General features: G+C 38.0%; 1 protein-coding gene across 1 annotated transcript in view; it reads left to right on the top strand.

Annotated features, from left to right (window-relative positions):
* LOC110103825 (probable U6 snRNA-associated Sm-like protein LSm4) overlaps nucleotides 1–12,495 on the top strand; it is a 51,001-nt gene extending 38,506 nt beyond the window's left edge. Inside the window, exon 7 of the mRNA XM_020832683.2 lies at nucleotides 12,258–12,495. Coding sequence (XP_020688342.1) covers nucleotides 12,258–12,283 — 26 coding nt within the window. The 3' untranslated portion in view covers nucleotides 12,284–12,495. The remainder of the gene's footprint in view (nucleotides 1–12,257) is intronic.
* The last annotated feature ends 690 nt before the right edge of the window (nucleotides 12,496–13,185 follow it).

The raw sequence follows: 13,185 nt of genomic DNA, 5'->3' as shown, positions 1-13,185 counted from the left end.
ACTTTGGCTCGGTTAAACTCTTGGTGGAGACAAAGAACAAAAGTGACATGGATAAACGAAGGAGACTTGAATACAAAGTTTTTTCGTTCTTTTGCAAATGTTAGAAGGAATGCAAATCACATTTTCAGAATTAAAGATGAAAATGGAGTCTTGGTGGAGGATCAAGTTCAAATTGAATTTTTTTTTTTTTTTCAATTTTTTTCATACCAAGTGGAAATATAGATCTTCTTCTTTGACTAATTGGTCAAATCCGAGAGAAACATTGATAGATTTTGATAGAGAAGCACTCAAATCCGAGCTCACGTTGGAGGAAGTCCAAGCTGCTGTTAGCCAACTGAAGGGATGTGTTTTTCTGGGTGTGGATGGTGTTACTCACTCATTTCTCAAGTTTTATTGGAACATCATTAAATTGGATATTTGGAATGCTTTAAAAAGGTTTTTCTCTATGGGCAATATGGAATCTAATGGGAAAGATACATTGATTGTACTTATTCCAAAGGTGGAGATGCCTATGACTCCTTCAAATTTTAGTCCAATAAGTTTATGTAAAACAATTTACAAACTTGTGGCTAAGATCCTCAATAGATTTGTTGATTTGCTTCCCAAACTTATTTCAGAAAATCAATCAGCATTCATCAAAGGTTGATCCCTTTCAGACAATGTATTAATTGCTCAAGAAGTTTTCCATAAATTCAAGTTTTCCAAATCTTTAAAAGGATTGGTTTCATTCAAAATAGACATAGAGCAAGCTTATGATAGCATGTCTTGGTTAACTTTGGAGCAGATTTTGAGTTATTTTTGCTTTCTTTTACACTTCTCTAAGCTTATTTTGGAATGTGTACTTAATCTAAGGTTCTCTATTCTGATTAATGGCAAATCATCTAGTTGGATCGGTGCGCACAGTGGATTTCGTCAAGGTTGTCCCTTATCTCCTTTTCTCTCTGTTTTATGTTCTCAACTCCTCTCTAATGCTTTAATTCAAGAAGAGAAGGAGATAGGGATTAAGATTCATCATAATGCTCGTAGGATATCTCATCTACTTTATGCAGAAGATATCTTAATTTTTTTAAGCTAATTTGAAGGTGGTCAAGAGGATTAGAAGTATTTTATGGGATTATTGTAATTGGTCTGGACAAAAAATCAATTACAATAAATCATCTATTTTCTTTGGGAAAGCTGTGAGTAGAAGAAGGAAGAAGAAGATGCTCGGGTAATGGGATTCAAGTCTGTTAATGAATTCTATTATCTAGGAATTAAAATTGCTTTGAAAAGAATTATGGCTTCAGATTTTAATTTTTTGTTGGAAAGAAGTTATTGGGAAGTTAGATATTTGGGGGAGCAAATTTATTTCTCTTTCAGGGAGATTTACTCTTGCTAGATCGACAATCTTATCAATTCCTGTTTTCTATTTCACTCACTCTTTGGTTCCGGTTGGAGTTTTGAATGAAATAGACAAGGCTTGTAGAAACTTTATTTGGCACAAGAAGGAGAATGAAAATGGTTTACATTTTGTTAGTTGGGAGAACTTGTGTAAACCATATCACTTACGTGGACGTGGTATTCATTCTTGTGTAAGAAAGGTGGATAGTTTAAGTGCTAAAATTGCATGGAAGTATATAAATGATGAAGACTCTTTTTTGCATAAATGCTTAAAGCCGAAGTATGGGACTTCATGTTGGTTGCAGGATTGCAAACAAAATATGTCAAGTGTATGGAAAATTATATTTAGTGGTGCAAAGGCTCTTAAACCAATCGTAAGATGGAAAATTTCCGATGGAGAAAGTGTGAATGTCATGGAGGATGTTTGGATATTAGACAAAGCTTTGTGTAAATGGCCTACCTTCCTTGCTAATCTACAAATCAGCGACTTAACAGTAGATTATTTTATCAGTAATGGTGGGTGGAATGTGGAAAAACTGCAGCATATGTTTGGGGAGGATCTTCTTCAGATTATTAGTAAAATTCTAATTGAACCGGAGTCCAACAAAGATCAGATGGAGTTGATTTTTCAAAATTCTGGAAAATCATTGGCAGCATTATCGTTTGAAGCTTTGATCAACGATTCAAAGATGGAAAAATATTGGATATGGATAAAATCAATCTTAATCCAAGAGTTGAAGTCTTTTGGTGGAGAATATATCATAAAGCTATTCCAACTTTTCATTTCTTGGAATATAGAAGACTAAAAGAGGGAAGCTTATGTCCTAGAGGATGTATGGAAATGGAGGATATTTCACATGTGGCGGTAAATTGTAATAAATTTATTCAAATCTTAAAAATTTTGAATCAATGGGGCTTTCAAATTCCTCTTTTTCATAGCTATGCTGAAGCAATTTGTTGGTTGGAGTACAATGCTACCAAAAAGACATTTCTTGCTAATGTTTATTGTACTTCGGTTTTTCTTTGTTGAAAGTCTAGAAATAGACTTATTCATGAAGGAAAGGAAGATAGTAATTTAATTATTGCTTCCGATGCTCTTGGTATAACTTCTATTTCTATGTCTAATAGAAATAAATCGGGCTTATGGGATGTTAATCAACCTTCTCGGTTGTTTAAAAAGTGTTGGCATTCTCCGCCACTCGATTGGATCAAAATCAATGTTGATGCTTCTATGTTATCATGTTATAAAGCTGGAATTGGAGCTATTTGCCGAGATCATCAAGGAAGGTTTCTTTTTGCTTTTGGATACAAATGTATTCATTGGGATATTGCAAGGCTTGAATTGGATGCTATCTTCTCTTTAAAAGGTATTATCAAGGATTGGATCACTCAATACAAAGGTATTATCATTGAAGGAGACAATGCAAATGTTATTAAAAGCATTCAAAATAATATCAAGAATTTGAGTTTGATTAAACCGGAGATTGAGGTACGGTTTATTTCTTTTGTCAAAGAATTTAACTTTGTTATTTTCAATTGTGTTAGTAGGGAGTGCAATAAGTTAGCGGACATGTGTGCTAACTAGGCTCTTAATGGGGATTTTTCTTGGGATGATATTAGTATGGAACATATTTCTCCTTCCTTTTTTCAATTGTTGAAGGACGAATGTGATGCTATTAGTTTGTATTAGATGCTTTTCATTTTAATGCTATTGCTTTATGTATCTTTCAAAAAAAAAAAAAAAAAAAGAACGCAAGGTTCCGTCGTTAAAACGAGAGAATACGAGTCTTGGTTTGGGCTTGTCTTTTTCTTCCCACTGCTTCGTCTTATACACACAATCTCCAATCCCTTTCTATTTTCCTTCTTTCACATACAGAGCCTCAACCCTTCAGCCACAAAACTCATAGCATCCAACCCGTTTCCTGCAAGTTCACACACAAACAAAAGCCAAAAATCCTTCCTCAATCTCACAATAGTAGCTCTCCGCCTCTTTCCTCCTGAAGCCGTGATCAAGATCTTTCCATACTCAAGTACTCTGATCCCCATTCATAAGCTGCTAGCGTCTGGATTCCAAGCTATCTGCACCGAACTCTTTTCCACATGCAAAGCTTTTATTTGTGCCTCCTATTTGAGCGACTTCATCCCTACCTCCCCTGCTCCGATCTAACTCCAATTGTAGGATCGTATGCCTCTTCCCTCTGTTCGACTTTGCTTTCTCACAATCGACCATCTAAGCCGTAAACGCCTCGACGTCCAGGCTCCTCCATTCTGTCCATTTGTCGCTGGCAACCGAAGCTTCACGCCTAAGCCAAGCCATCCGTCAACTCCTTCACAAATTGCTTCTCTCTAACGTTATCTCCAGCTATTGCGAAATGTGGTCTCCCATCAACGGGTGCAATATACTAACCAGACGATGATGCTCTTAGATGTTGTGAGAGCCGTTGGAGAGCAGCTGATTGCTGCAAACCCTATGGAGCTTGCTATTGGCAACATCATGAGACATATGTTGCACATTATTAGAGAGGAAGACTTAACGTTGACATCAAGTGCAATAAAGGGATTGAGCTTATCTGCTAACAATGATGAGGATGACGACTTTGAACGTGAAGACCACCCAACTTTGTCTGTTGCCGCTGTTGCTACTACGGCAAGAAGCACCCTTTGTGTATCCTCATTGCAGACACTTCTTGAAGTAATACCTGAGTTTGTGTTTGCTCCTCATCTTTCATCATCAGGAGGAGACTCGGAAGGGAGAAGTAAATCAGCTGAAAGGAGTTCACGAAGCAAGAAGCTGAAACATGACGTCATTTAAGCCACCAATGAATTGATTCAAGACATTGGGACTTGTCAGAACAAATTTCTGAAGAGGCAGTGGGGCTTACTCATCAAAAGCACCAAGAACAGTGAAACCAAGCATGCTCAGAGGGTCCAGTCGCTCTCAGTTGGTCATTGCGGCCAAACCTCTCATTGGCAAAGCATAATTGAGAGTCTCAATAATCTTCTCAAGACATTGCAACAGAATTCATGTACCTGCAGCTCTAATTCAGAAGGTCTTCACTCAGGTTTTCTCATTCATTAGCATGCGACTCTTCAATAGTCTCCTACTCTGTCATGAATGTCGTTACTTCAACAATGGGGAGTACGTGAAAGCTGGCTTGGTTGACCTGGAGTCGTGGTGTGCTCAGGTAAAACCCAAGTACGTTGCGTCCAATGATGGAATGTCGTTGAACTCTGATGTTTTGGAATGGCCCAAACGAAGTAAGGGATTTAGCCAAGAAAAGATAGTGGAACTAAAGAAGCCAGCTCCACCAAGATTTGGACTGCCATTAACTTCTTCTAGTAAGGATTGGGAAAAACTTTCTTTTGTATATTTACCATTAATTTTACTTTTGATGATTTGTTTCAGAACATAGTAGAGCATCAGCAAGTTTACAATTGTATGATATCAAGTAGTGGAAGGCTATGATTTTTAACAAGATCCTTTACATTAGAGCCTATAATTAGAAGCAGCAATAAAAAAAAAAAAATAGAAGAATGAAAAAAAAAAGAAAGAGGGTTTTTGTGCATCTCACCGGCTTCGCCAACCATCGTGAAGGTATGAATTTCCAACTCAGATTCTTGTTTCGGCGTTCGCGGCGCACCGACAAACTGCCCATACACGCTTTTCTTAGCGTGGTGGGAAGGGAATCCGGTGCGGTGCCTACGACGAGGCGGGCAATTATCTAATATCTCTTTCGGCGTTCGTGGCGCACCGGAAAACCGCATATACACGCTTTTCTCTAACGTGATGGGAACCCGATGCGACACCTACGGCAAGACGGGGATATTCATAAGTACCTGCTTGCGGTGAAATAATTGTTTTTCTTGCAACAAGTACTAAAGACCCATACATGCCTTTTTCTGGCGTGGTGGGGGTTGAATATTTCACGGCTGCGGTGTCCTCGTTAGGGGGCACCTATTGTACTTTTTTTTTTAGCGTGGCGGGAGGCCCAGTTTTCCATAGTTTTCTCCTAAACGGGGGAGACACCGGGAAGCTGCCGAAATTTCGGGTGAACCTACAATCACACTTAGACTTGATTGAACTCAAAGGGCAACCAAACTTGGACTCAAACTTGTGAACCTTTGAACTTGATTGAACATTCGCAGGGGATTTGTGAACTTGATGCAATTGTCCTAAGCAAATTTAAATCTAAATGAATTCAAACTTAAATAAATCATAAGAATTTGAATTGAACAAAGACTCAGAACTTGAATCAAGTGGACAAACTTGGACTTGAACTCAACAAGGTTATTTGGGACTTGAACTTGCAAGTATTTGACTCAAATCAGAAGTGAACTCAATATGACATAGAACTTGAAGGACTTGGAATGAATGTAGAAGACTCATATTGAACTTGAACTCAAGCATGAACTAAACTTGGGTTCAAACACATAAACAGAACAGAATTTGAATCATATAACAAGGGACTCGTGAAGGAGGGCATCCAAGCATGATCAACGTGTAAGCAAGAATCAAATGAAAATACAATCAAATAGCAAATGATGAATGAACTTGGAGAGAGTATTGAAATAATTATCAACAATCAAGCAAAAGGACTTATAATGAACAAGCCTTCAGTGCACTCAAATAAACATCAATAAACGAATGAAGGACTTGTGACACAATCTACTTGTAAGTGAATATTGACAATAATTATGGAGGATACAAAAACATATATGCAAATGATGGCGTGAAAGTACCTCAAGTTCAACCGGTAGTGTAGACCATCCTTAAGGCCAAAGGACTTGTAAGTTCAAAACTAATAAGAAGTTTATGAAAGATGTGACTTAACTATGAATCCATGACATGGAGCCTTTAGATCTACGAAGAGAACTTATGGTGTAACTTGCTTGTAAGCCACAACAAGAAGTTCGACACAATTATAGTAGCATATTTACAAGTGATGATTGTCGAGAGGCAGTGGACATTATAATATTCTAGAACCAACACTGATCATCATACAAGTGACTAGAACAATCCCTTACAAACATGAGACCAAGATGCAATGAATGACACTTTGTGTCATGCATGAAGGTACAATAATCCCTGCAAACAGTGAAGTTTCTCGCCGACATGCTCAGTACAACATGCAATGACTACAAGGATACTTCTATAACTGACAACTATTTAATGTTGAGCAAATACATCGGCCCTATTTACAATCAACAATGACAAATGTGTCGAAAGAGACAAACAAATATACCAAATTTCAGTAAGTTATGGTGATTAGCATGCAATAATTGCATAAATGTGCTCACAATCAATATGTTGGGAGAGATAGATGACAGATGCGAGCTCCTATTAGTCAACGTAGGAAATTTCGGATGGAAGACATACATTCAAGTGGTATGCAGTTAAGGTTGTGATATCGTTACAATTGAGTAAGTACAACAAATCCTCTATGGATACAAGCACACATTTTCTCTGCAAGCAAAGATATAAGGCTACGACAAGTTCAAATTCCTACAATTCGTCGTAGCAAGCCTCTCGTATATGCAAAGTGCCATCTATAAGCAAAGACAAATGACATGTAATAAATGCAGACCTCTACAATCAAAAGCAGGAGATTCGTTAGTGCACTACAATCTACCTGTATAAATCATGCAAGTAGTGCACGACAATCCACCTGTACAATGTAGCAAACGACTCAATTCAGAAGCTGCTACGCCATACCACCGGATCTGCAACATGCATACAAGCGAACAGAAGACATGTGCGAACTTTCAATAGAGCGTTGCATTCAAATGATTATTGCATAGCTAAAACATCCAAAAATACCCCCGTATATGCACCGTAATTTGTATACACATAGGTACACAAAAAGGGGTATACAATCACCAAACCCGCATGGGCCCTGACGAGGGTGTTTTGGATACACATGTGACATCTAGGGATGCTACGCGGGTCAACAAATTTGAAATCGATCCTCCAAACCAAGTAAATAGGAGTTGATAGGGTTTAGTAAACAATCATAAAATGCCCCCAAACACCCGCATGGGTCCCGACGAGTGTGTTATTGATACACACGTGTCGTCTAAGGATGTTGCGCGGGTCGATAAGTGAATTCAAGTTCGAACCCGATCCTTTATGCTAATCAATAAGAGTTGACAGGGTTCGAACCATCAAATAAATATGCGGTGATGACGACTGGTATATTTATCTTAATACATTTATATTAGACCTTCAAGACCTATAACAATGAAAATTCACTAATAAAGGCATGAAGCCGACGAAACCCGATCCCCTATCACCAAGTTGATAGGGTCGACAGGGTTCAGTCGACAAAAAAAATTAATCCCAAACACCCTGATGATGGCCGCATTGATCGAAGATCTCAACCAGAGGGGTTAATTTCAAATATTTCAAATGCCACCTAAATGTCCATCAAAATCTAAAACTCCAAAAAGTTCAAAACCCAAAAATCCCAAAAAATCCAAAATATTTAAAATTGAAATAATCCCTCAAACTATTTAAAGAAAAAATCATCCACCCTCCACAACAGTTTGTCAGGGTGGACAAATTAAAATTTACTTCATCTCACATAAAACTAATGCTTAGTCGAAAATATAACTAGGATCCAATTTCAAATAATCTCCTGCCAGAAAGGACGTGTTACATATCCTCTAACCGGCGGTTTTGCCATCAAATGGCACCGCAGGATAAACGGTTATGACCCGGGGCCCTCTGAACTGAGTGGTTTTGCCGCCAAATGGTACCACGAAATACCGTTATGGCCAGAGCCAATACGATCCTTAGTGGCATCAAATACTTGTGATATGAATCAATAGGATATGATCGATAGGACATAAAGCCCTCTGTTAACTAAGGTGGATTCAAATTTGTCCCCTTAAACAAACATCTAACCCAGGTCTACAAGGTCCCCTTGGACGAAGCAACCCATGGCTGCCGACAAGGATCCTTCTGTCAGGTTGGGTCGACTACCTCCTCTGACTAAGTAGACCAGAAACCATGATAACCCGGGACGACGAAACCATGGGATCTTGATCGGGTCCATCATCCATTCCACCACCATCCGCTTTAAGTGTAAGATAGTGAAATTTTTTATTTCAAATATTATATTTTCCAATCCTTCAAATTTCAAAAGCCCGTGCTGCTACTATATGCCAGATACTACGTATTTATACGTATCTGATTGACGACTAGCCTTAATCGAAAGTTCCTCTCGTGATTGGGAGGGGTAATTAATTATAGGGGCTTGCGCCTATAGGAAACCATAACTCAGATCATAAAGTCCTCGCAAAATGAGGGTGAAATCTTTGGGTAGTGTCTTACTACAAAACCATCTGCATTCCAAAATTTACCCCGGAACTTAATTCCGTTAAAACTCCCTCCAAACGAAATCAAAAAGCGGCAGGAGGCCGGGGCTGATTTTTTGGAGCCCACAAAGGAGCTCCAGCGGATTGACCTAGATGCACTAGAGATTTATGAGAGCACTCGACATGCATACTCGACGGAGTCGAGCTCTTTTTCACCCCGGGAGAATGCTGAGGACATCTGACCGTGAAAAGTTTATCAGAGAAGGGGCCGAATATCTACAGCTACGATTGGACCACTTTATTTCTGAGCAATTGTTTGTATTTGATTTTTCTTATATATTTTTCCATTTTTACCCTCAATTGAGGGAATAAGCTTATGTGACTGCAGGGGGCCTTCTGTCATTGGATATTTTATTTTGAGTCGTCTATTTATAGACCTCTCTCCCTCTTTGGAAAGCATGATGATTATTATGATGAAAATTTCTGCACTTTGTCTCTTGGATAGTTGTGAGAGTTCTTGTAAGAGTTTGAAGTCCCTTGGTGAGGGAAAAACACTTCCCATCAGCCGCAGGAAGCGTCCGGGTTCGTGGATTATCTTCACCTCCAATTCATCTTGCTATTTTTCCCCTAGCCGCCGGCCCACTCCTTCCCCTAGCCGTTGGCCCCTCCACAACCCATCCTTTGGCCGACTACCTCCCTAAACTGTAGTCCCCCTTCTGTTCCTACACCGCCGGCCACTCTTCCCTCCCCTTAGCCGATTACCCACCCTAACAACCGACTCCCTTCCCCTCCTAGCTACCGGCCACCCACCTCTCCCCATTGCCTCCAAAATTGCGAACCAAGTAATCAATACTTTCCAAACTTAGAACATCGTATATTTAGAAATATTTAAATTCTAATTCTAATTTACTTAAATTTGGTATTTCTTTCTTAAATGAGACGAGTTATATTTGAAAAGTTCCCATTCATGTTAATTTGAATTTTGAATAGAGATTTGCCTTAAATCTCCTTTTCTCATTTAGTTTTCTAAAATTTGCAATTGCTTTAAATCCTCTTAATTATTTCGTGTCCCTTAGGCCTTGCCACCCCCTTCCCCTCTCTACACAATTATAACCTTTCAACTTTGAGTTGCCTAATTAGCTCCTCTCCTCTCTCCTTATTTTGGGGTCATTCAAATTCAAATTCTCCCAAGTCCCCCCCCCCCCCCGCCCCCACTTAAAGCAGCCATTAAATCCTAATCAATCCCAATTGATACTTGTCATAATTTGCATGCCACCTAGACAAGAAAGTAATTCCATAAATTTTTTAATTGCTGGAATTAACTTCTGAGTTTCTAAATTGCTATCCATGCCTTATTTTATTCTCCAAACTCGAAATTAAACCTCGCCTATCACTCCCCATCTATGGCCGACCACATACCACCCTTCTCCATGGACAATTATTCTTCCTAACTTGTTCTTCCCTCAAGAAGGAGAACATAAATCCCCTCCCTGGGCTGGCTACACCTCCACCCACCCCCTCTACACTAGTCGTCCACTTGAAGATCTCACTAAGCATGAATTATCAAACCCTTTTGATCATGTTCTAGCAAATGATCGAACAAGCACCAGAAACACGAGGACGGTAAGCCTTCTTTCTTACTTTATACCTTTTCGATTCCTCCTCAATCATGGCATCGCTTGATCTTGAAGATTTATCAGCATAGCCCAAATCAAGAGTGTGTGTGAGTGGATCTTTATAGTGATTATTCTAATTGTTAAATTAGAGATTCTCTTTGAAAGTCTCACATCAGCATTGTATGATTTAATTTGATTATTTTGTGATCCTAATGTTATCATGTAATTGATTGCTTGAGCTTAATTACTATCTTGTTGGCTTTAATATTTCGCTTAGATACTTGGGAAGTTAGTGAATTGTTAAAGTTCTATTCATAAGCGTGTAATTTTCAAATTCACTAACATTACATATGCGCGTCATCCTACATCACTTAGAATATAAGTATCTAATATTAGTTTGTCATTATTGCACCGACTTTGTAGTTCTGGTTAGCCAAATCAAAACTTGAGAATTGGTTTATTATATTTTAGGCCCATATTCTCTTAGCAGCTTGAAACATATTTAGAGTTATGATGATTTGTGATGGAGGTGTACAAATGAGAATGAATATTTTTTTTCTAAGTGGAACGAAATTACCCAATTTTTTGTCAAAATTTGTTGAACTTTCTGTTTGGTACTTGCGTTTTGCTGACTTGTGTTTTTGTGGGGCACCCAGCGAAGCTTGTTAGTATGTGGAAGACTCGCACTCTACTCGATGTAGACTCAATTGCAAAGGAGACGGTCGTCCACTTAGGCAATGTTTTTATATTAGTTCCGTACATCGTCACCTTGGAGGATCTATCCCTTGCTTCCCTCGAATCATTGTGTGGGGGATCATGTAGACTCGTCAACTAGAAGAAACATGTGTTGTACACAATGTGGTATGCAGGATCAGAATGCTATAGGAGAGTCTACACCTAAAAAAAAAGTATATTATTATACTATTATAGGCATATGGACTAAATGGAATGGATGCATGTGTTGCCATATCTAATGTGGTTAGAATAATCTTGATGTGTCTTTGGGGAGTGCTTATAATGAGTTCCTTTGGTGATTAATCTTGGTGAATGTCTTCGATGTATGTCTCTCGCAAGTGCCTTTAGTGAGTGCCTCCGCTGAGTGCACTAAGCGAGAGCCTTAGGCGAGTGCCTTGTGTGAGTTCTTTTGAGCTTGAGACTAATATAATTGAAGAGGGTGTTAGAGCATTATTGTGGGAGTAAATCTCCTGTAGTTTGGATGAGGTGCCTTTTTAAGAATGATGCGTCACTTTAGCTGGAGTGAGTATTTTTTTAGGTTGAGTTCCTCCTTTGGTCGAGGTTTGATGAGGCGAGTTCTTCCATCAGTCAAACTTATCCTAGGTGAATGCTTGTTTGGTTGAGCTTTTATGGGGTGAATGCTTTGTCTTGATTGGTTGAGCTCTTTGGAGAGGAGGGTCTCCCTTGGGCAGGCTCCTTCGGGATTCTTACCCTATCTTGCTAAACTCTTGTCAAGTGCCCCTTTTGATCGAGCTCCTTTGAGATGAATTAGTGCATTAGAATATACGGTATCTATTCAAACTCCTTTAGAGTTGTCAACATCAGGGCCACCCCATTATGTTTTGGTGAAATGTTGAGTGGCATATTTGTAAATGAATTGAATCTTTAATGAAAATGTGGAGAGATTATAAAAGAGATTACTATGCTTAAGATGCATTGTAGCTATTATAATAATGTTTTGAAAAGGAGGGTTTACATTTATATAATTTTTGGAGAATTTAATATATAATGTATTTTTTTTAATAACTTTAGCTATGTTTTAGCTTCTTTTTTTTTTTTTAAAGCAAACGATATTGGTTACATTTTTTGTGTTAAAAAATCTTTTTATAAAACTATTTAACCATAGACAATACTAGTTCATTTTTTTCTTGTTGGTGATATGACATATCCATGTGTTTGCTTTTTCTTTTGTTACTACAAAATGAATAGGTGGAGGGCGTGGACGTGGCGCATGAAGTGGCCCACAGAGAGATAATGCTTATATATTTATTTGTTCAAGGCTCTCTCTCTGGAGCATAATTTGTTCAATGTGAAGTTTAAATGTTTTATGTATTGTTGTGTTTCATCTCTTGCTCCCTATGATCTGTCTGAAAAAATATAGATATTGATATCTAAAGATGTATGGACAGTAGCGGTAAGAAATTAATGGTGCTTTCTCTCGTTCTTATATTCTCTGCTGCAACTAGGATTTCTCCGCTCAAATGCTTGACCTTGCTCTATTAAGGTCGGCTTTTATTTTTTTATTCTCCGAATCGAGCCAACTTATATTAATGAGTATTTTTTTAATGCATATCATACTGACAAGTTTTCTTTTACTGAGTATATAAATGGGAATTTTTCATTTGGCTAAACATATTTTATTTATTTATTTATTTATTTTGAAAAAATGCGATTTGCATTAAAATATAGAAAGAAACCCCTAATATAAACTAAGACACTAAGTGTTCCTTGATCAAAAAAAGGAAAGGAACCTTATTGAAAAGCATATTTGTTAAAATAAACCTATCATAATTGAAATGAGATCTACTATTTCCTATTTTAAAATCTTTGGGGTGGAGGGGATATCAGCTTCTCTGAGTTTCCAACCGGTTAAAAAATAAAACATAGTACCGATCTCATAAACATATTTTATTAAATGATTTAGTTGTCATTTGTTTAATACAGATCAGATAAAGAAATTATTGATCATGCGATAAAATATTTCAACTAATGATTTAATTTTTTTTTTGGACATTACGGTCTGGCTAGCAAAGCGGCAAAGTGCAAGTAGATGGTGGAATGTAAAATGGGAAAATAATAACTTTTATCTCTGTGCTTTATCGTCAGTTATTTTTGCACCCGATCAACATCGGGTGTT

This window comes from Dendrobium catenatum, unplaced genomic scaffold (assembly GCF_001605985.2).
Source record: "Dendrobium catenatum unplaced genomic scaffold, ASM160598v2 fragScaff_scaffold_238, whole genome shotgun sequence".
NCBI classification, from domain to species: Eukaryota; Viridiplantae; Streptophyta; class Magnoliopsida; order Asparagales; family Orchidaceae; genus Dendrobium; species Dendrobium catenatum.
Note: the sequence above shows the minus strand (reverse complement) of the source record. Positions and strands in the feature narration are given on the sequence as shown.